The sequence below is a fragment of the Coturnix japonica genome, chromosome 24, assembly GCF_001577835.2.
Source record: "Coturnix japonica isolate 7356 chromosome 24, Coturnix japonica 2.1, whole genome shotgun sequence".
Taxonomy (NCBI): domain Eukaryota; kingdom Metazoa; phylum Chordata; class Aves; order Galliformes; family Phasianidae; genus Coturnix; species Coturnix japonica.
This window is the reverse complement of record NC_029539.1, coordinates 70,243-94,107: the sequence shown is the minus strand read 5'-3', so window position 1 is coordinate 94,107 and position 23,865 is coordinate 70,243. Positions and strand designations below refer to the sequence as shown.

Genomic DNA, 23,865 nt, shown 5'->3' with positions numbered 1-23,865 from the left:
TGCACCCATATAATCTACTGATGTACAGTTAATTGATCTGAGCATTCAACTTATCTCCATTGTGTTATTGTTACAAGAAGGGTGATGGCTTTTTCTGGCTGTGCTTGTGTTTTGGTGTCACTGCACATCAGTCCTCCAGATAAATCCTCTTTTCTCAGAGCAAGAAATAGGCTTGCTGAAGAAATGTTTCAAATTGAAGTAACTTCAAGTAACGTGGAAAGTGCCTTTTGTTGGTATTTTGTTCAGCAGCTGAGGAAAAGGACAATGGAGAAATGAGGCAGAATGGGAAAATGGGTAGAAGAGGGAGAAAAAGATCCTCCTTTTACTGCAAAATATGAATGCAGCTTTATCTCAGATACAAGTGGGCATATTACACATACACACCTGTGTCAGGCTTGTTTTGGAAGGATAGTTTTAAATGTTGTTGGCATAACATGCAAAAATCTTGCATGTCATGGAGGCTGCTGTGCTTGGCCCTGTGTTCTCTATATCCTCCCACTGTGACACACATCCCAAAGTATTTTGCTAAATAATCACGTAACCTTTTTGTGCTTTTTTCCATTTGCAGCTCTTGGGTGAAAGGCTGATGCAAACAATACAGCACTTGGGGAAGAAATCTTCATTTTTGCAATAAGTTAACTTTAAAGCTGCAGGGAATTATGTCAAATTGACCTATGTTACTATTTTTTTAAAAATTATTATGCTGGCATGGAGAAACTGACAGTGGTTATTTTCTGCTGCTCTTATTGGAGATCTGTGCTGTTCATGTGCTTTTTTGGGGGAAGTTTAATTTTTTCAGAGCAGTTTATGGTGTTTTCCCTTTGAGGAGAAGCTGCTTCATCAAGTTTCAGACAAAGGGGAAAAAAAATAAAGAAACATGTAGATAGGAAGAAGACAACAGAATTATTTCCTTCTTGTCATCTATGTGGTGCTTTCTGCATTTGTTGAAAATAGTGGCTGCACAAAGAGGTGAAGTTGCTTAGACATGACTTGGAGCTTTGCAAAGCGTAATTCCTTGTTTTTCCACATTTTATTTCCAACTGCAACAGAAGGAGGGGAAAACAAAGCTCTTATTGCATGCAACAAAATGCTTTGAAATCCTCTTTTATTTTTTTTTTTTGCAGGAGATGCTGCAGAGCTCACCTGCGGCACTGCCAGCCGCATCCAACCCCCCACCGGGAATCGTGGTGCCTGCAGCCGCGCTACCCCCAGGCAACCTGGCCATGGGCAGTGGGGCTGGATCACCCGCCGTGCCAGGTAGGGCCAGCAGGGAGGCTGTGGGGGGGAACCCTCAACATGCAGCACCCCCACAAACCCTGTCTTCTGCAGGTGGAGCCCTGTACCAGCCCGTGACGATGGTGACATCTCAGGGCCAGGTCCTCGCCCAAGCCATCGCCCCTGGTGCCCTGCAGATCCCCAACGCCCAGGTAAATCGATCCACAGAGCATTATGAACTGGAGGGAACCTGCAAGGGGCACCAAGCCCAACCCCTGGCTGTACACAGCACCACCCAGACACACACTGTGGGTAGAAATTGCTTTATAAAGATAACTTACCATCCCTGTCTGCACGTATCCTGCATCCTCAATCTCTTACTAACGCTGTCATTCCTCAGGAGTTTAGGCAAAACATATCACTCTCTGCCACACTGCTCCCTGGGGGCAGATCAGCCTCAGTCCCCCCATGCACGTTCTTAGTGGCAGGAGCCTCCTAACACTATCAGGCATAAATGCATGTGGAAAAAAAAGGATATTTTGGAAGGAGAAGACACCTCCGCAGCAGGCTTTAATGCCTTCAAGGCTTCTTTTTTCCTTTCCCTCTTTAATATCTTGCCGTCACCAGCTTGGATCTTGCAGCAAAGCTCTCTGAGGTGCAGGAAACAGACGCACAGGGAATATCAGGGCAGGGAGAGCAGCCTGGACAAGCACCTCCGGATGCTCTTCCCGCACCGCTGGCGTGATTTATTCATCTGGAGCTCATGGGAGCGGTGGGACCTGCCGGGCTGATGTTTAATTCATCCCGGAGAAGTGTTTTGATGAAGAGCTGGGGAAAAAAAATCTTTTTAACTGAGGTTTCAGTTCTTTTCCCACGACATCATTAAAGCTTCTCTTGCAGCATCCCAGTGTATTTATTTTTAATTTTTTTCTAAAAGCAGCACATTTTCCCACAACGTTTCTCCTCTATTAATTGGAATAAGTATAGTGAGGAACGAGGAGCTAACGAATCACAGAGTTTTAACCTCAGGCTGTTTAAAATAGTTGTCTCTGTTTTGTTGTGGTATTTTTATTATGGTAAATTATCCTCCATAATTGCACATTGAAAGCGGTCATGGTGTTGTCCCCACTGGTGCCACTGTGGTTGGAAAAAGCCAATTGCCCTTTGCAATACTGGGTACAAATATGAAGATGCTGAATGGGTGGAGAGAGATCCTGGTGGAAAATGGGAGTTTAATGCAGATTTTGGGAAACCGATGGCATCTGGGAGGTTCTCACCACAGTCTGTTTTCCCAGTCCCACTTGAGGTTCATTTTTGTTTGGGCTTTTTTGCCTTGCCAATCACCTTTTTCAGCTGATTTTCTCCCTCTCCCTGGCAGGTGAACCTGGATCTCACCTCACTCCTTGATGGTGAGGACAAGAAGTCCAAGAACAAGCGGGGCGTCCTGCCCAAACACGCCACCAACATCATGCGCTCCTGGCTCTTCCAGCACCTCATGGTGAGCTGGAAAGAAAAAAAATGCCCCCAAAACCTTCAGAATGAACAAACTAAAGTTGGTGGCTTGTCTCGGTCTGGGATATTTGAAGGCACAAAGTGGCTTTGCTTTTATTCTGGGAGCATTTGAGGCGTGAGTGTTTTCACTGCAGGTGGCAACATTATGACCCTGATGTTTAGTAAACAAAACCAGAAGGGGAAATAAGCCAAGATAAGCCAAGTTTCTGTCTTTCATCTACATTTGCAGATGTGTGAGGGAGTGTTCTGTACAGTTAATGGCTCCAAGATCCCCTTTTCCATCAGTCAGGGTGGGTTTGGTGGAACAGCTGCCCCTATGGCTGCCATTCTGGTACAGCAGAAATTGTCCAAAATGTAAAATTACAAAATCATCCAATCTGGGGGTTGACGAGTGGAGGTGTAATTCATAGAGGATGCAACTGGGGTATTTTCATGCAAGGAGACTGCTTGGCCACCACTGGGGCTAGAAAAAGGACAGTAGAAAAAAAAAGTGCTCTTTTTGATTTTTATTTCCCCTGATTGGGGCTGCTGCTTTACATACGTGCATGTCATTTTGTTACCCATCTATCTTCCAGCACCCCTATCCCACAGAGGATGAGAAGAGGCAAATCGCTGCACAAACCAACCTGACCCTCTTACAAGTCAATAACTGGTGAGCACACTGGTGACCTATGCTGTCACCTCACAGATTTTATGGATTTCAAACCATTTTGTCTCATTTAGTCCATTTTTAGGGATAGGGTGATTGGTTATGGCTCATTTTTAGGCAGTAGAATGGCTGTGTGCTCAGTTAGTTGTTGGACACTGGCGATCCCTATGGGTCACTTCCAACTTAGCGTATTCTGATTCTATGAATCTAGTGTTTATTTGTAAAGTATCAATGCCCTCTCCTGGCAATCCCAATATAGCAGCCAGTATTTTCTCTCCTGCAATTAATAGTTGGATAAATTAGGGCAATGGATTAACTTGCCACAGACAAATGAAACATAGGCACATGGCTTGGGAAACGGGATAGAAAAACAGTTTTCTGCATCATGAAACCAATTTTGAAAAGGTTTTATAGTAATTATATATATACAAATAATATAACAATTCACTAAATTGTTATTATGTACTTAATATAGTAATTTAAACAATTTTTAATTGAATGGCCATTCTTTTTTTCCTTGGAAAGGTTCATCAATGCCCGCCGGCGCATCCTGCAACCGATGCTCGATGCCAGCAACCCAGACCCAGCCCCTAAAGCCAAGAAAATCAAATCTCAGCACCGGCCCACCCAGCGGTTCTGGCCCAACTCCATCGCTGCCGGTGTCCTTCAGCAGCAGGGTGGCAATTCAGGGACAAATCCTGATGGTAAGGAGGATCCTGGTGGTCCCTGTTCCTTCTGGATAGGGCCATGCTTTGTATTATGGCTTGATGCTTGTGTTTAAAGATTAGAGGAAAAACATGTTGAAGAAGTTGCCCATACACAACAGTCCATCCAGTTAGTCATCATGAGGGTGTTGGCAGTGGGGTCACTTGTATGGCAGTGTGATGGTTCCCTTGTGACAGACATGGAGATGATCCTCTTGCTGAGGTGTTTGGGAAGGGGAAAGCAGAAAGGAGAGGAAGAGAAAGATGAAGGGAGGTGGTGGTATAAGAAGGTGAAAGGAATATTGCCTGAGAAGCTGTGGATGCCCCATCACTGGCAGTGCTAAGGCTGGGTGGGATGGGGCTTTGGGCAACATGATCTGGGAGATGTACTTTCTTATATTAGCCAGGGAGTCCTTATTTTTATCTTTTATTTTCAGGCTCCCTTGCCATGGACAACCTGCAGCCCCTCTCATCAGCCACGGCCACCATGGCCATGCAGCAGGCTATGCTTGCAGCTCACGAGGACTCCCTAGATGGCACTGAGGAGGATGACGATGAAGAGGATGAGGACGAGATGGAGGAGGAGGAAGAGGAGGAGGAGGAGCTGGAGGAGGAGCCTGGTGGCCTCCCGGCTGCACCTGGCACTAACCTTGGCTTGGACCACAGTGACTCACTGGAGTAGCTCACCCTGCACGCTCCCCAAATCCTGGATGGCATCGGAAGCGACCTCTCCCCAAATGGCAAAAACAGCAAGAATAACAACAAATCGGTGAGGAAAAAGCTAACCGTGGAGGCACCGACAGATGCCCCGTCTGCCTGTGGGAGCACCAGGGCCACCACATCAGCACATGGCAGTGAAGGACACGTGTTTACAAGGCACATATTGTGGCCGGATTTTTTTTGAGGTTTTCTTTCAGGTTTTATCCTTGTTTTCTCCCCTTTCCCTTCATTTTTGGTAAGGAGAGCAATTGCAGGGGAGGTTGTTTTCCCCACCATGCTTGGATGCCACCATGGGCTGTTGCATCCTCTTGGATTTCTTGGTGCAAAAAAACCCTCAACAAAAACAGGATTGATGTATTCTGGAGGGAAGCTTCCACAAAAAAGGTCATTCACATAAATGTCGGCACGGGGGAAAAAATTGCCAAGTTGCCAATTCTGCTTCCTATCAGATTGGAAGAAAGTTTCATGCTCTTGACGCACAGGATTGCTCAAATCTCCCTGTTTTGGCCCCAGTGCTGTGGCCATTTGGTGACTCCTACACATGACTTTCAGGAAAAGGGAGAAAGCTCCCCAAACTCTTTAATTTATGTGCTAAAAAACCCATCAAATCTGGAAAAAATACTCAGCCTTGTCCTTCAGGCTGAGACTGGATGCAAAGTTGGGCTGGATATGAGGCTAAGCAAAACCTTTCCAGGATGTTTTGGTACCAAATAGGAATAAAAGAGCAGCCTTTCACCCCAGATTGAATAGTGATTTCCCCAGGAGGAAGGAAATTCAGAAAGATGGTATCTCCCCAATGTCATCCACCTGCGCAGGAAAACATTGAGTTTCTCACCCCCAAGTGCCACAAGTGAGCTGTCAGGGGGCAGCTGTACAAAAACACTGTGTTTGGGGGCTTCAAGTGGTAGCAAAAAAGGCAAATTCTGCCTTAAAACATGAGAATAAAAGCAGTCCAGGTAACAGGGCATCTTCTCAGTTCCATGGGGGTTAAAAAAAAAGAAAAGGATTTTTTTCTGCAAGTTCTTCCCCATCAGTGAGGCATTTGTTCTTCTGTAATAAGGAAGGATTTTGGCGGCTGCATGAATTGCCAATTTTGACCTTCTTTTGGCTCTTGAAGAGTTGAGAAGAAACAACAGCCGCAGCCACAAAGCGATGCAATGGGCAGCAAAGCCTATTTTTCAATACTGATCTGGCGTGAATGTAATCTGTAATTTCATAAAGGATTCATTGTAATTTAGTATTAATTCATGTCCATTTATTATAAAGTGCTACGAGATGAGGTTTTGCAGCTGTATTTTATTGTCAGCTTCTTCCTAGTGGAGATGAGGGGGATGAAGGACAAGTGGAACGCCAGAATGGGTGAATAACCCCAAAACAGGCAATGCACAAATAGGCAAATTCTTCTAAAATGAGTGAATTGCTTCAAAACCACAAATGAGGGATGCAACCCTAAAAGGATTTGTACTTAGAAAAGTGATGTCTCTCTATGAAGAACTCTGAAACTTGAGTGATTTACCACCATTATGAACTATGCTCCCCCAGAATGAGGGACCATCCCCAGATATGAACTCTGCTTCTCCAGGTATGCAGTGTGCCTCCAAATGAGTAACCCACTCCAAAATCAATGGCAGCTCCCCTGACACTATGCCACCAAATGTTGCCTCCCAAAAATGAGGAATGCTCGCCAAATACGACCAACAGTTCTCCAGAATTGGTTTCTTCCCCCAGCATGAGTGTCTTTTTGCACAGGTGAGTGCCCAAAAACGTGACAGAGCCCAAAGCAGCATGATTCTTCTTGCTGCTCTCTTCCAGTATCTGAAAGGTGATTGCAGTGAGAGGGGTGTTGGTCTCTTCTCACTGGTGACAGGAGAAGGGGAAATGGCTTCAAGTTGTGCCAGGTTAAGTTTAAGTTGGATATCAGAAGGAACTTTACAGAAAGGGTTGTTAAGCACTGAATAGGCTGCTCAGGGATGTGGTTGAGTCACCATCCCTGGATGTGTTTAAAAACTATTTGGATGTGGTGCTCAGGGATATCATTTAGTGGAGGGTTGTTCGTTATGGTAGCATGGTTGGGTTGTGGTTGAACTTGATGATCTTTATGGTCTTTTCCAACCTGAGCAATTCTATGATTCTGTTCATTGCAGGGAGGGGAAAAAGACACCGGATGCCAGTTGCTTAATTAATGAAACAAATTATTTATTTCCCAGCTGTGCAAAGGTTTGGGGGGATGTGGGCAGGGGAGGTGCAGGTGACCTGTTTCCATGTGTCCGCCCCATTTGTGGGGGTGCCGGAGTTTGGGGGTGCAGGGCTGCACTGCATCAGGTTGGGCAGAGCACTGCAAAGAGAGAGGTGAGTGTGCACGAATGTGCACGGGGCTGCACTAGGGTGCAGGAGGCTGCAGAGTGATGCATAACAGGGCTGCAGGAGGGTCCACAAGGATGTGCAGGGTCACACAGTGATGCATGAGTGTGCAGTAGGCTGTATGAGTATGCACTGATACATGGGAGTGCACATGCAGGCTTGAGAGTTTGTATGCACAAGTATGCATGAGCATTCATGAGCACGCACCAAGGATGCACAAGCATTCATGTTGAGGGTGCATAAGTTTGAATGAGGTTGCACAGTGGCTGTAAATGGGATGTAAGACGACACAGGAGGAAAGCAGAAGGGATGCATCAGGAATTCACAAGGTATGCACAAAAGGGAGCACAGGGGTTGCACTGGTGTGCAATGGTGTACAAAGAATGCATGGGGGATTCACAAAAGATGCAGGGAAATGAGCAGGTGATGCATGAGGGATGCCCAGGAGGTGCATGGAGGATGCCTGAGGCACACAAAGGAGATTCAAAGCAGAGAAGATGCACAACGGTGCATTAGGGGAGCCCAGGCATTCCCAATAGATGCAGAAGTGCCCCAGATGGGCACACAGGACAAATGAGAATGAATAGTAACATATGAGAGTTCATGGGGATGCTGTAAGGATGCAGGAGGGATGCTCAGGTGATGCACCCAACATGCAGGGGAGATGTAAGGGATGCAAAAACAATGCATGAGCTCTGCATAAGAGGAGCATGAGGGCAAGGGAGATGCAGAAAGGATGCACAGTTATAAATGGGGGAATGCAGTTGGGGTATGGAGGATGCAGGGAGGATGCACAGGGCACATGCAGGTACCTTTGAGGATGTAGTCCGTCAGCAGCGTGGGCACCTTCTCATTCCCCTCCTTCATGGCAAACAGGACTGCACAATGGAAAAGGACCTTGAGCACAGTCCATGTATCCCGTGTCCCTGTTCTGTCCCCAGGCAGCCCCACACCATCACAGAGGCGCTGCCATAGTGTACCCATCCTGGCAGTACCCCGGTGGAGCATTTTCACCCCCATCAGCCACACTCAGGTGATACAGAATGGGAGTTTTCCACCCGAATTGGCACTGGGGTGTGCTGCAAAAAACTGTGGGGGGAGACACTACAAATCAGTTGTGTTACAGTGATGCTAAATGGGGGACTGCACCCTAAACTGCTCAGGGCATAGTGATGCAAAATGAACAATTGTGCCCCAGATTGGCCATGCTGGGAAGGGGGGTGTACGAAAGGAGTCAATGTGGATAGACCACAGTGATGCAAAAACCAACAGCATCCATGCTGATGCACAGTTTTGATTTGCTGCAGAGGTGCAAATGAGACAACTGCCTGAAAACTCGCAGTGCTTCACTGATACAAAATGGTGTTTCTCTTTCAAACCAGCTCTGCTGCAATGGCGTCATGCATCTGATTGTGAGAAAGGCAGCTGCACCCCCAACTGGCTGTGTTGAAGAAATGTAAAAAAAATCATCCAAGTTGTGGGCAATGCAGCAATGCAAATTCGGTGTTTGTGCCCTAAATTGGCTGTGCTATGCTGATTCAAAATGGGTCAAATAAGGACTCACTGTTGGTGAGCATCTGCAGATCTTCAACAGAGGGCGGCGAACCCTTCTTCTCATAGGGAATCACTGTGTTCAGATACTGCAAAGCAGAAAAATGCCCCCAAAACACCTCCATGCCACAAAGCTGCCCCCTTTTTACACATCACTGATGCAAACCACCCCAAAACGGTGCAAAAGCAGAAGTGCAAAACACAGCTGCAATTGCATTTAATTTACAGATGTTTGGGGGGCTGTTGAATTAATTGGATACTGCAAAAGCTGTGTTTAAATGAACCCGTAGCTAGGGAGGATTGAAGGGATGAATAAGTGCAAAAATGGCAGACATGGGCGTGCAGAGCAGGGGGTGTAAGGGGAGAGATTTGGGCGAGTTAGGGGGAAAAGGCACCTGCTTCTCGTTCGCAGCGGGGCCAAAGGTCTGACGCAGGCCGGAGTGCAGGATGCTGGAGATGCCCTCCATGCTGAACCGCTGGGGACATGCATTACCCTGTAACTTCCTGGCATACAGACAGCACTCCAGGCATCCCCCCCCATCCCCTGTCCTCACATCCCTATGCCACGTGTCCTGTCCATGTCCAGTGTCCTCCATTTGCCCAATCCCATGTCCCTTCATCTCATCCCATCTGATCCCATGCTATCCTATCGCATCACATTCCACACCATCCCATGCCATCCCATCCCACGCCATCCCCACACCCACAGGACCCCACACCCCACCTCCCCCAGACTCATGCCCATATGCCAGTTAACCCCATCCCCACCTTTCTGGGCATGTGTCCCCCACGCTCGGGACGACTTCCTTGCAGGCTGAGCCCACGGTCGCGGCGGCGGCGACGTGCGGCCTCCCGCTGCTCCCGCTGCTCCCCCTGCACGGCCAGCAGTGCCCCAATAAACGCCGTCTTCACCTCCTTCTCAAAGGCCAGCTCATCCCGCCGTGCCAGCTGGGCCACCAGCTCGGCCGACAGCGCCCGGCTCGCTGCCTCCGCGCGCCCTGCTGCTGCTGCCAGCTCCCCGGCCGTCAGCTGCTCCAGCCCTGCCACCAGCATCATTGTTAGAGTGCACAGCATGCATGCACTGCACAAAAAGGCCTTATGTGCAAGGTGTAATTGGTGGGATGCCTGGGATGCTCAATGCAATGCATGTTGCAGTTAGCAAAGGTCCGCTGCAATGAGTGACATGCGTAGTGCAGTGTTATTTCTGATGCAGTGAAAGGCGCAGTGTATTAGTTAAGCACCTAGTGCAATTAGTGACATGCACAGTGCAATTATGGGAATGTCTGGAGCAATTAGTGACATTCCTCATGCACTCAGAGCTACTCCTGGTGCACTCACCAAAAGCATAGTGCATGAGTGAAATACCTGGAGCAATGATCAACATAAATGATGCAATTACAGGAATGTCTGGGAGCAATTAGTGACGTGCATCGTGCAATTACTTGAGCATGCACTACAGTCAGTAAAATTCTGGGGATAATTAACAAAATGCACAGCGTAATCAGTGAAATGCTTTTTTACTGCTCTGTGATCAGTGAGATGCTCAGCGCATTGCTGAGCACCCAGCACTGTCATAGCGGAATTGCTGAAGTGCCCAGTGTCAGAACAAAGTGCCCTGAGCAATTATGGAAGTGCCTGGTGCAACTAATAGCATGCATGGTGCAGCAAATGAAAAGCATTAAGTACAATTAGAGAATATACAGAGCAATTATCAAAATGCCTGGTGAGATTAGGGAAAATGTAGGCAAGGTATATTTGGTGCAATTATTAACAAGTATCATAACATTTCCCACGTATTTTGGAGAATGACTGGTGCATGGTACAAATCAGCAAATTAGGAAAATGCACCAAGCACAGCTCAGAAAAGACCTTGCTGCATGCAGTCATATGCATGCAGGGTGCCATTAGAAAAATGCAGGGTGCAAACAGCAATGTGCAGAATGAGTGAGACATCTTCTCAAAATGCACATGTCAATTGATCACTTGCATGGTGTGCTTAGTCACTTAGCAGCATGCATAAAGTGCAATGCACAAAGTGCTGGAGACTTTTTGCAAAATGCGCTGCATGCTCGGTGAAACACAGGGCCATCTTTTACCATGCTACAAGAAAGATCTCAGAGGGATCATTTTTTTCAGAGAGCCACCTCCTGGTGTCCAATTTGGTGAGAACTGCACCCAGAAAGGGCCGTGCCTGGCTCCTACTGCCCATACCTTCATAGGAGCAGTTGTTGTTGAAGGTGGGGGAGAAGGTGTGCAGCTCACGCAGGACGATGGGCTCCATGCCCCGGCTTCCACTGTCACCCTCTGCATTGGCCTCAGCATCATCTTCCTCATCTTCTTCCTCTTCCTCATCCTCATCGCCCTCAGGATCCGCCTCAGGGTCAGGCGAGCTCTGCATCAGCTCCTCCAGCTCCTCGATGACCTGTGGGACACCAGTGTCCCACATCTGCACCCTGCACCCCACATCATCCCACATCTGCACCCTGCATCTGACATCTGAGTCTTGCAGCCTTGCCCACAGATAAGCTATAGTGTCCCAAAACAAGTGTATTTGGCCTTTTTGTGTCCTGAGCAGTGTGAGCCTGGTGTTATGGAGACATCCAAGTGTTTGGGTGTAGGTACCTGCTCAGCTGTCAGCAGTGGTTCCTCATTTATGCCTGAGTCATGTTCACTTCTCTCAGCAAGCTCTTCCTCTTCATCTTCCTTTTCACAAAGCTGCGGGAGACGCAGGCTTGTCACGTTGGTGGCACTGCAGGCACTGCCTGGTGCAGGTATGGGCATGGCATAGGGAAGAACTACCAGAACCACAGCACTGGGAATGCACTGGGAATGCACTGCCTGTGGGGCTTACACTGGAGAGATGTTGAATGGAGATGCTGGATGGGGAAGATGGACAAGGAGACATGGATAGGTGAGCTGGATGGAGATGTTAGATAGATACAGTGGACAGGGATGGAGATGTTGGACAGAAACTTCAAGTGGTGATGCTGGGTGCAAATGATGAATGGGGACAAGTTTGATGGATGAATTATAGAATTGCAGAATTGCTCGGATTGGAAAAGACCTTAAAGATCATCAAATCCAGCCACAACTTAGCCAAATTGCCAAATCAAGCACTTAATCTTGCCCTTTGCGTGACTGTCCCCTGGAATACAGGCATCCCCTGCAGTAGTGATGCATGTAAGGACAGCCACCCAAAAATGCTGTTTGTAGGTGGTCTTAAGTGCCCTGGCTCTGCCCTTCCCCAAGAGTTGCTGAGTCTTGGGGCTGACAGGCAGCTGCCAATTACCACAAGGGTCACATGGAGACAACAGCTTTGGGGTGCCAAGGGTGTCATGGCCATACCTGGGGATCGGTGCCGTCAGGGGCCTCAGCTTCAGGGTGCATCCAGGGCCGGGGGGAGCCCTGGGGGACGAAGCCATCGGTGAGGGCATCCCAGACTCTGCAGGGAGGCAGACATTGAGTGGGGATCACCAAAACACCCCAAAATGCCCCAAAGTGCTGCCTCCCAGAAAGCCGTCCTGAAACAGCATGCCAAAATGCCACAATGCATTCCAAAATGGTGCCCCAGGACACCCCAAAATGCTTCTAAACATGGCCTGGTGGTCATTCATTCCCTGACTACCACTGAGATGTGCAAAACATCCCAGAACACCCCAAATTCTGCCTTAAAAACATGTGCACGTTAACATAATCTCAATTTGCCTAAATGGCCCCAAAACAGCCTCCCCCTCTAACTGCCCCCAGCTCCAAACCAGCCATAAAAACACTCATTTTGGGATATTTATCTCATCTCCCTCTTCATCTGATTTTAATTTCCTCTTATGCACAAATTCCACAAACTAATGCATAAAAATGGGATGTTAAAAAAACACCACCACATATTCCCATTTTTAACAAAAAAGCAACAAATAAGGAAAAAACAAACAACCATCCCCCAAATTTGCTTCTTTTCTGCTCATAAAGAACCAGCACCTTGCAGAATGCAGCCAGATTCCAGGCCAATTATGGCAATAACCGGTTAATAATTAGAGGAAAGCGGTGCCTTTAAGGCCACCACCCATCCCCCATCCATGCACACAGGGCTCATTGAAGACTGGGGAAAAAAAGAAAAAGCCTGTTTTGCCCAAACTGACCCAAAGTGACACAATCCACAGCACTAAGTGGCACCATGGGCTGCTGGTGGCAGCGCAGCTTTCTGGGCGTTCTGCCAGAATTCATTTTGTTCTCTGCAAAATCACTGATTTTTCACTGGAAAATACAAAAACAGCTGAAAAAAAAGAAAAAGAAAAAAAAAAATTGAGAGCTTTTGGTTTAAAAACAACCACTTTGCATGGTGAAAAATCAGTATTAGGAAGTGCAGCCTGGGGAATAATCTCAACTAAACAGGCAAAAAGAAATCCATTAGGAAGTTGTTTGTATGTCAACACTGCTGGCAAATTCTGCCCCTAAATGGCATTTTGCAACAAAAAAAAAAAAGGTTTCATAGGAAAGTTAGATTTCAGAGCAAATGCCACTATGATGCTTCTGGCTGGAAAGGCAGCACTGGGCAGATTTTGCCCCTAACAGCCCCACTCTGGTGCACAGTTTTACATTGCAAGGAGGAGGATGAGCCCTCACCTTACTCACACCTTACTCTCTGCTCACACTTACCCCCAGCTCTCCTCACAAAGCCTGGACCCTCTGCAGTGTCATGTGGGGCACCTGATGTGCTCACTTGTAGGATACTACACATACTGCATGGTATTGCATTCCCATGCTGCAAGGAAGGACCTGATTTGCACACGGAGGGTGCCCTGCAAGCACTCAAGGGGGTGCACAGGCCCCAGATGTGCCCTGCTCATAGGACACAACACAACACTCCACACAGTCATGCTGCAATGGGGCAAGCAGGTTTCCATGCTGGGGGTGGGGTGTATCTCACAGTGATGCAAGGAGACATGCAGGCCCAAGTGTCCTATGTGTCCTATTTGTAAGACAGCACACAGGAACTCCATGCATATGCACAATTACAGCATGATGCAGGATTCTGAGCAGCACATGGGGGAAGTCTCAGGGGTATAAGGAGGCACAAAGGCCCTAAGGGAGTTACTGCACCAAAACTGTGGTGCACTGCATGATCATGCTACAACATGGGGATGGAAGTGCAAGGAGACCCACGTTCCCAGCAGGAACAGCCTTACTCACTCCTCATCCTGGAGGTGCTCCTCCTCCTCCTGTGCCTGCAGCCGGCCTCTCACAGGGGCCAGGCCCTCAGTGGTGGCATCGTAGTTGCGGAAGCAGACGGTGAGCTTCTCATCAAACTCCTGCACCAGATCCTCCATCGACTTGAAGCTCATCATCTCAGTCGAGAAGCTCTCCAGCTCAGCCAGTGCTGGGTCCATGGTGCGCCGGGGGGTCCCCCCATTGTCCCCAAGCCCCTCCTCGAATTCCTCCTCCAGGCTTACCAGGGGTGCTTCCATCCTCCTTGCCACCGCTGCCGTCTTAGCTGTGGGAACAAGGTGCCCACGAGGCACCTGCTGCTCACAGGCTGTGTCAGCAGGGCTCCCCAGTCCCTGTGCTGGCTGTAAGCCCAGTGTCAGTAATATCCCAGTAGTACTTTAGTCCTGTCTTGGTAGCTGCTCAATAGTATCCCTAGAGCTTCTTCTCTTTTTTTGGGGGTATCCCAAAAGCTTCCTTGAGTGCTCAAATAGCACTTAATAGTACCCCAGAAGCATCTTACCACTACCTGTCCTCATTCTCTAGCAGTAGCTCAGAAGTATTCCATTGGCATCACAGTAACATCCTACTAAAAACTGAATACTGTTCCAGTAGCACCTTATCAGTGTTGTGACAGTATCTCAACAGTATCACAGTGGTACCCTGATGCCATCTGAGCAGTGTCCTAGGAATGGCTGTGCAGTATCTTAGTAATAGAGTGTGCTCCTGTATCTCAGTAGAAACCCACCACTACTGGCATTCTATCTGATGGCATTTTGGTAAATCCCTGCTAACACCTCAGCAGCATCCCAGAATTGTCCTCCAGGCCTGCAGTCCTGTGCAGGTGTGTAGTCCTGCACATGGAGGGAGTGCATGCCTGCACAGAGGCACATAGATGGAAGGGTGCACGTGTGTACAGTGCACAGGCATTCTGTATGCACACCCGGGGTGGCTGCATACACATGCACTTCATAGATGTGCACTGTGCACGCATCATTGTGCACCAGCTTTGTGCACACCTGCACCATTCACACGTATCCTGCTTTGTGCACCCCAAGCTCTCCACTACACACACCGCATGCGTGCACTGCGCATGCCCCTGCCAGCATCCCTCATCCGTGCAGCTCATTGCACGGCCCCCCCGATGCGCCCCAAACGCCCCCAGCCCCACATCCCCCTCCCCCGCCCCGTCTCACAGCGCCTGCGCGCCCCGCAGCGCTGCCCCCGCACGGCTGCTGAAGCGCATCGGGCACCGGAGGGGCGGGCAGCTCCTTGTTGCCCCCCCACAACCGAGCACCCCCAAATCCCATCGCTACGACCCGTGCGCAGCACCCAGCGCGCCCCCCGCCCAGGGGCGCCCTCACGCGATATCCGCACACTGCGCAGTGATGCCCCCCCCCACAGAGCCCCGCAATCCATCGCGCTGCATCTCCAAAACCTTTCTCCAGCCCCCACCCCGCACACATGCAACGCCCTGTGCAACCCCCATCAACTCACGCACACATCCACGCACCGTGCACCCACTCCCCTCCGGCTGCAGCCCCAGTTTCTCGCACTCCCACACCCCCACGGGGGTCCCTCCCCATGTCCTCCCCCCCCTGTGCTCCCCCCAGCCCCGCACCCACCTGCGGCCCCGCATCCTCCGCTCTCCGGGAGAAGGTTGACGGGGGGAGGGCGGGGGGGGGGCGTTGCGCACGCGCGGAACGGGCTGGGGGGGGAGGGTGACGTCATCTGAGGAGCTCACGCCCCCCCAGCCCCCCCCCATCACCCCCTTATCCCCGGGGAAGGGCAAAGGAAGGGGGGCGCGGGGCTCTCACCATCATTCACATCTTGCCTTCTACGTGCTCACCCTGCTCAACATCATCATCAGTATCACCTTCATCCTCATCCTCCTCATCCTCCTCCTCCTTGTCCTCCACATCGTCCTATTTTTCACCTTCCTACTCCTCCTCCTCATCCTCATCCTCCTCACAGCCTTTCTTTGGGTCATGCACCCCCCGATACACCATTCTCCCCTCCCTTTAATATATATGTATTTATTTATTCATGCACTTCTGCAAGCGTACAAATATATTGCATCCATTACAAAAATCAGACTATATGAATATATATACAAATGAGATGAAGCTGAAACAAGATCTCTTAAAAAGCTATTAACTATGCAAAAGTCCCTTTTCCCTCTTGCCTCAATGCTTTTTTTTTTAAGGGTCCGTACATCCATCTCTATTCTCTGTAACCCTGAGTGAGCAGCAGACCCTGCACCCCCACCTGGAGGCTGTGCTTTGCCACGGCTGTGAGTGCGATGCACTGCAGGGATGCACAGGGCAGCGCTGCTCCTGTATCCACACACACCTCCCAGACCCAGCGATGCTGCAGGATTTGCTGGAAATTTCCAGCTTCCCTAATGTCATCCTTTTGTTCTTGCAAACCAGCACAGAGCTCTTGTTGCATTGTTGTGCTTTTAGCAAATGGTCTCAAAACACCCTGAAACTGAAGGATTTCAGGGTAGAGAATTCAGTTGGCAAGGCTTTGAGGCTGCATACGTGAGATAACACATCGCAGTGTCACAGCTGCCTGGCGACACAGCACACTGTATCTGGGGGAAGGAAAGCAGCATTTTGCAGTACAACAGCTCTGGAAAAGCTTTCTGCTTTGAGAAAAAAGGGTTCCCATGATCCCACCCCATCTCATGGTTACAGCATCATGAAGGTCTATTCTATTCTATTCTATTCTATTCTATTCTATTCTATTCTATTCTATTCTATTCTATTCTATTCCATTCCATTCCATTCCATTCCATCCTATCCACTCCATTCCACTCCACTCCATCCCATCCATTCTATTCCATTCCACATTCCACTCCTTATTTCATTCCATTCCATTCCATGTTCCATGCCATTCTATTTTTACAGAATTAACTCCACCCATGCCACCCTGCAGTGCTCAGACACTTCCAGCTCCAGCACCTTTGCCCAGGGCAGTGTTGGGAATGAATTTCTCATGTGTCCCCATAACTCATGTCCTTTTTAATTCCATTCACTGCTGCCGACAGTGACACAGTTTTTCTGTAAAACTGTTTTTGTGAAATAAGTCATTTACTGCTGAGGACGCATCCCCTGCTCTGTGCCGTTGCCAGCTCACAAAGCCTTCTTTTGAGCATTTAGATTCTCTGTATCTCCAGCAATGCTTCTTCCCAGCAGTATCTGCATGCAAAGGCACACACTGCAGCTCATCACCGTACAGCTTTGCATTTATTATTACATCCATTTTTACCGTGGCAGAAGAACAAATCTTTTCCCACCAGCCTGTGCCTGTTTTCCTTGCACGTTAAGCGAGAAACCGAGAGGTTTCCATCCTTGTGCTGACAGAACAGGGATTGAATCCTCTGTGAAATAAGAACTTCCAGTAAAGCACCTGCAGGGGAGCCGTTAGGTCACGGCTTCAACTGGTGATTGAGCACCTGATGAACAGCTGCGGCTGCCCACGGAACATTGGCAAAGTGCTGGCAGCTGTGCTCCCCGTGTGGCCAGAAAGGCTGGTAGCTGCAAGTCTGAATGTTGTTTTATATGATGTTTTCGCCCATCGCAGACCTGATCTCTATGGTAAGTTAAAGATGAGACATGGGAGGCGGTGGTTTCTTCTCTGCTGCTGGGACTTTCTGCCACGTGGTGTCGCTCTCCAGCTGGAAATATTCGGTGCTGGGATTTCTGGTCCGGGTCTCCGCGCTGTGATTTGAGCGGCTTTTGTTTTGCTCTGAGTGGAAGGTTGTTTCAGTGTATAGTTGGATGCTGGGATTATTGCCATGGGAAATAACGAAGCTGCTGAGCTCAGCAGGATTCCAGGAGGTCTTAGAAATAATTCATGGATCTCAAAGGGAGCCTGAGTTGTCATCAGTGATATCTGATCAGTCGGCAACTCATCAGCCTTTCAGGGCTGTGCTGCTTCTGGTCATTTGAGTGACCTAGATCAGGTCAGAAACATGGCAGCAGTGCCATGGTACTTGTTTGGGAGCTGCTGCCGCACCAAGTTTTTCATGCCATGTGCTAATAAAGGAGTGTTATGTTTCTAGCAGGGCTCCAGAGAGACTGATGGAGACTGCGTGGAGCTTAGGGTACAGATTCATCTGTCATTTCTTAATCCCTGTCTAGGTATTCTAGGAGGGATTTAACAGTGTTTAGTAGTGAGGCTTCCTCTGGCAGCGCCCTTCAGGCCTTTTTTGGTGGTTTGAGGGGCTGTTTTGGGTGGTGCTCAGTGGTGACTTGTTGCTGCCCTGTTCCATAGCACAGGGAGCAGCTGCTTTGCTGCGGTCCTTCATGTCTGCAGGAACGCTCTGAAGTCTGTTGCTGTGAATTTTTCTGCAATGGAAACTTCAGACCCTGCCTTTGGGTTTTGGTGTGGGCTTGTGCCTGACCTTTTCCATGCTGGTGAATGGGTTGTTTCCAGCAGCCTCCAGGGACTGGTCTATTTTTGAAGTGTTTGATTCATAGCAACATTCATGTAACATCCTTGGCTAGTAAGAGAGCTTGCTTGTGGCCAGGACGACATTAAGAGCTTCAAAACGTTCCATTGCAAGGTGAGATGAATGGCTGGTCAGTGCCTTGTGGCTTTGAAATGGGGATTTCCCAGCTTGGACGTGATGGAAGCAAAAGCTGCTGGAGGTTGCAGAATAATCAATCTACAGCATCTCCAGTGTAAGCACCACAGTATTTCTTGGGTCTGCACGCAGACTTGAGCCCTAGAGAACAAGCTGTACTTTCTTCTTTAGCAATGTGTTTAGTCTGGGCTAACATCCCATATTCAGACTCTCAGGGGCTGAGGACTGTAGTCTTGTGGGACTTAAAGAATTATGAGGCACATGGAGGGGGAGAGAGAGAAAGCAAACTAATATCTCACTCCATTGAGGACCCTACTCCTCTAAACCTGAACTTGTAATCTTGAACGTGGCTTTTTAACTCCAGTTACTTGTTTCTGATGTTACTAGAACATCTTCATGCTGTAGAGGTTTTGGGTTTTTCTTGCTGCTTTTCGTTTGTCTGATTAATTTCAACATGGACCCTCTTTAAGTGGCTCTGATTGCAGGAAATTGCTGTGGCAAGTGACATGTGTCACAACAGTGCAGTGATTAAAGCCCCCATGTGTAATTTACTGACTGATTGAGCTAATTGCACTGATGAAAGTGGCAAGCATGCAGAGAGGAACCGGGACTCCTTATTGTTCAGGATTTTAAGTATCATGAATTAAGAGTCCAAATAAATGGTGGTTGAACTGGAATTTGTCAGTTCTCATCCTTTGAAGCTTGCAACAAATACACTGTGTAATTTTAGGAGGCAAGGTTGGTTTCCTCCTGTCTAAAAACAACACAAGGAGTGAACTGAAGCAGAGACGTTAAAAAGCTTTGCTGCTGAGAAGATAAATCTAGCATCTGGAGTACAGACTTTGTTGGAGTGAAGTGTCTGTGAGCACTTGCTGTTCTTAGTCCATTTTCAATTGTATGGATGTGGTGTGTGTGTGTATATATATATACCAGCACCCCAGGATGATAATCATCTCCTGTTAACATTGTGTGGCTTTGTGTTGTGTCTCTTACTTCTCCACAATTAGAATTAATTTGGAGTAGAATTTCCTGGTTTCATGAGTTTCAGCCTCATTTCTTGCTTTTGAGGCTTCCTTAGAGCAGGGGTGAGTTCTGTGTTGCATAACCTGTTGTTGGGCAAATCTGACTGTTAGAATGGCTTATGATATTTGATGGATGTTGACTATGACCCAGTTGGAGTGGGGAGGAAGGGAAAGAAGTTATGAAAGTCTGTAAGAGGAAACAATGATCTCTTGTACAATGATCTCTGTACTTGCAATGCTAAGTCACAGCCTGAAGCAGTGATGGAGCACCTGGTGGGAAGGCAGGGCCAGCCCAGGGGAGCTCAGGTGCATGCAATGTACTGAGTGATGGAAGAACTGGAGCAAGGATTTACCCTTCCCAGCCCTCATTTAAGGGTTGGCAGTAGAGGCGAGGGGGTCTCATTGAAGATCCCTGCCTACCTGAAGTCTTCTGAAGGTAAGCAGCTTTATTCCTTTGTTTCTGTGGCTGCTGTGCATGTTGTTCAAATATTTCTTGCTGGTAACTTCTTTCCATGGTAAGAAGTGGGATCCTGTACAATCACTTTGATTTGAATAAAAGGTCACTTGATGTAGCAATAGGAGAATCTCACTATGGAACAGCAGCTTTCTGTTAGGAGTCACAGAGCTGCTCAAACTGCAGAGTATTCTGACTGGAGAAACAATGAGATGAAAGGGCAGAGTAATGGGAATGGGGAGGGGATGTTGAGTGTTCCCTGGATAAGCAGTCAGCAAGAACTGAGAACAAACAGTGATGGGGAGGGAAGGGCATCTTCTGGTTGCTGTGACCTCCTGAACAAAAGGTGGTGTTGGGAGGCTGAGATGGAACAGACTTTGCAGAGCATGTCCAAAGAGAAGACGAGGCAGGCAGCTCCTTGGTCCTGCTGGTGCCCTTTGGCTGCCTCCTTCTCTTCAGCTTTGTTGCTGCATGGAAATTCCCCATGCAGTTCCTTATCAATAGCTCACAGCTGAAGCACAGGGGAGGAATGGTGCCTTCCCCGTTGAAGGAGGTCAGGTTGCCATAGCAGCTGATTCTCATCCTGTTGTCCCTCCAGCAGCTCCCAGCCCTGCTCCCTCTGGTCAGCTCAGATGGGGCAGTTGGAGCACAGCCCTGCTGGAAGCCAGAGTGGCACAGCTGCAGCCGGGGCTCCTGTAATTTCCATGTGTTTTGTGTCCCGTTTGGACTTAAAGCTCAGTAGCTTCCCCCTTGTCTGCAGAAGTCTGAGAGTGAACGTGTGTGAGGACCTTCAGTTTTATAATTGCAGTAGCAGATACATATCGTTGCATTGTTTTGTAGCCAAATATTGGAATTTTGCTGGAACATGTGTGTAAAGATTTTCCCATGGCACGTGTTCCCTGTTGGTCTGTTGGGCTCCTTTGCTCTGAATGCGTCATAGCATTTCTAAAATAAGACAGCATTGTTTGCTTCATTTTTTTTCCTTGAGTGTGATTGAGTTATAACTTGCATAAGATAATGGGGCTCAAGCAGTTCTCAAAAAGGGATGTGACACATGCTTTGCAGTAGACTGGCAGCTGACAGTGAGCTGGCTAGTGACCATTACAGATCTGCCTAGCAATTGAGTGGGATGCAAGTGACTGTCTCACCCCACAGACCCAGGCATTAGCTATCGTGCTTGGGAGTGGAAATCTTCCCTTGTACGGCAGGTGCTTCTGGACTGTCTGTGGCTGCAGCTGTCTCCCTTGCTGCTGTTCAGCCCTTTCTCTTCATGTGCCCAGTCTCAGACCAGTCTGTGCATATTGAGTCTGCAGAGTTGCCACTGCCCTTCCTGATCCAACTGCAAACTTCACTGAAGCTTCACATCAGTGATGCTCTGGGTCTGTCTCAGGATGCAACAAGTACTTCCATAGTCCAGAAACTTATTAGTACTAGTAGGTCTGATGGTGGAGTATATAAGGAAATATGAGCAACACATTTTTTGTGTTCTTGTTCCATTTTATTTTGGAATAACAGATCTAAGCAGTGCAGTCTCTTAGACTTGAAAAGTTGATGGATCTGAGTAGCTTAGCTACAGGCAAGTAGCAGCTGTATCAGTGTCTTGGGTACTGGAAGGATCTCATTGTGCCAGAGGAGGTTTAGATTAGACTTAAGGAAAAACTTAAGAGCATTTAAAAACAAACAAAAAACACCCCACCTTGCAGCTCTTGTTCTTTGAAAATAAATGACCCCAGCAGTTCAATTCACTCCTGCTGAAATGGAGGCTTCTGGGACTTGCTGTGAGTCTCACATTGACGTCAGCAAGTGCAAATGTGAATCTCAGCTGGCTCTGATAAATGGTGCTGCTAATTGAATTAGAGAGCACTCCAAGCTACCAGCTAATTATGCTCCTCAGGAAGCTGCTTTGTCCAGGTCCATTTAATTCTATATTGGCTGAGCACTCCAATTCTGTCTCAGAGAAGGGGAAATATATTACAGCTCCCTGCTGAGGAGCACATATTTTCCAGCTTTTTAGGCTGAGCTGTCTGCCCACTCCAAACACTTGTGTTCTCACCCTTGGGTTTTCTATCATATATACATACATATATATATTTCTCTTAATGATTCAGTCACCTTGTGCTAGAATATCATTACCCTGGTATGAGTTGAGGAGTGAGGTTGCAGCCAACATGTGGGAACCTCTGCTTTCAGCCCCATTCCTCCCTTCCAACCCCTCTGGTCTGGAACCCTGATGAGTGTGAGGCTGGAGAGCTGCTGGGCTCAGCCAAGTCCGGGTGCTGCACAGATGCACAGGTAGGCACAGCACTCTGCCTGTACTCCTGCAGTTGGTCGAGACGTTCAGTGTGTGTGCACGTTGAATCCTTGTGCAAGTTTGACTTCTGCTTGTGGTGGAAGGACCCTGTATAGCCTGCAGTGTGTACTATACTTCCTGGCTAATACATGCTACTTTCAAGAGGAAATGCTATCTTTGCAAGGAGGAGTGAAATAAAGTTTGTTTGCTTTAGCCTGGCTCTTTGTGGTGGTGGCTTGGAAGAGCTTCCAGTGTCCAACACCAGCTCCTTCTGAGGACACACATCTGATCTCTGTAGGCAGGCAGTGCTGAGTCGGAGCTTTGGTGTGTTTTCAAATATGTGATTACTTTGAATAAGCATCAGTAGGGCAAGGTGAAGTGCTGGGGCCCACAAGTATGTCTGTGGGGCTTGAGGTTAAGGACCAAGGTTAACCAGAAGGGCCAAAGGTCGGCTCGCTGTGGCTCTGGGAGGAGGTCAGGGCCTTTTGTATTGAACTGCAGCTTGGCACTGGAGTGAGTATGTGATGGCCAGAGGTGTTGGAGTGGCCTCCAGGCTAATGGCCCCACTGGGGCAGGCCTGTGGGGCACGTGTGGGGCTGAGGCCAGTGTTCTTGGCAGCAAAGGGGGATGTGCTGGCTCTGTCCCCATCAGGAGCTCTGTGAGCTCTCTGCCTTCCTGAGACTGAGTTTGCTCAGTGCCTGGAAAGTGCTTCAGAACCTTCCCTGGCTTTGTGCTATATTACCTTCAGCTTCCTATAGGCAGCATGGTCTGGGCAGGTGTTTTGGCATAGCTACAGCCCCAGGGATGGCTTGGCACAGGGAGCAGCCAGCATTTGGCCATGCCCCCAGCTTGTGTCAGCTCCCTGATCCCTGTCCATAATTCATCATCTCTCCAACAGCCCTTTGTGCAGATACTATGATGCGAACAGCGCTAATGGGGCTTGGCTGATAATTAGCAGCATTAATAACAATGTCCTCCTGTTTTTGCTCATAGCACGATGCGACCAGGGAGGTTAGAGCCAGGTTCTGTACACGGTGGGCAAAGTGCAGGCCCCCTACACCCCAGCAAGTGATGCACTCAGAGCTGAGCATGCTGCTTGCTGCCAGCCTTGCAGAGCTCACCCTGAGCCCTGCTCAGCTTTGCAGAAGCTCTCAGCTTCTGACTGCCCAGAGCAGCAGCAGCGTGGCCTCACCAAGTGATTACTGTGTAAGCTGTTAATTGCAAATAGAACAGCCCATGCTGGAATGGGACAGGCAACCTCCTGACTGCTGCGGCTTTTGCCACTTGGCACATGTCACAGTACCCACTCAGCAAATGAGCTGCATGCTGCTGTGTACTGTACTTTCAAAAAACAATGATAAGAAAAAAACAAAATCTGAGTGACTGAAAATATATATTTTTTTCCCCCAAAGTAGGGAGTGGAGGTTTTAGAGAATATTTTCTGGATCTGGTGCAGTATTTTCCATGCAAGCAGACACCTGGGCTTCCCTGAGAGCCCTGCAGCACAGCTCTCAGCAGTCTCAGTTAAAGGGTAATGCATACCCAGGTGATTTTGGTACATGGTGTTATTTACCCTATTGACGTCAGCAGCTGC

General features: G+C 48.4%; 2 protein-coding genes across 5 annotated transcripts in view; one reads left to right on the top strand and one right to left on the bottom strand.

Moving 5' to 3' along the window:
- PKNOX2 (PBX/knotted 1 homeobox 2) overlaps positions 1–23,865 on the top strand; it is a 91,066-nt gene that overhangs the window by 53,434 nt on the left and 13,767 nt on the right. For all 3 annotated transcript variants that reach the window (XM_015883803.2, XM_015883805.2, XM_015883804.2), the window contains 6 exons: positions 1,125–1,257; positions 1,330–1,427; positions 2,594–2,713; positions 3,303–3,379; positions 3,902–4,080; positions 4,518–6,549. In XM_015883803.2, the coding sequence (XP_015739289.1) occupies positions 1,125–1,257; positions 1,330–1,427; positions 2,594–2,713; positions 3,303–3,379; positions 3,902–4,080; positions 4,518–4,762 (852 nt within the window). In that variant the 3' untranslated portion in view covers positions 4,763–6,549. The remainder of the gene's footprint in view (positions 1–1,124; positions 1,258–1,329; positions 1,428–2,593; positions 2,714–3,302; positions 3,380–3,901; positions 4,081–4,517; positions 6,550–23,865) is intronic.
- FEZ1 (fasciculation and elongation protein zeta 1) lies at positions 6,976–15,657 on the bottom strand. 2 transcript variants are annotated; one of them, XM_015883808.2, is made up of 10 exons: positions 15,537–15,657; positions 13,900–14,200; positions 12,058–12,154; positions 11,335–11,427; positions 10,924–11,134; positions 9,481–9,752; positions 9,108–9,188; positions 8,726–8,801; positions 7,974–8,039; positions 6,976–7,135 (listed from the first exon to the last, which is right to left on the bottom strand). In XM_015883808.2, exons 1-10 carry the CDS (start codon positions 15,640–15,642, stop codon positions 7,119–7,121), a joined length of 1,320 nt encoding a protein of 439 aa, XP_015739294.2. In that variant the 5' UTR covers positions 15,643–15,657; the 3' UTR covers positions 6,976–7,118. The 2 variants fall into 2 exon arrangements, with proteins under 2 accessions (XP_015739294.2, XP_032304960.1); XM_032449069.1 differs by lacking the exon at positions 15,537–15,657 and adding an exon at positions 15,425–15,519.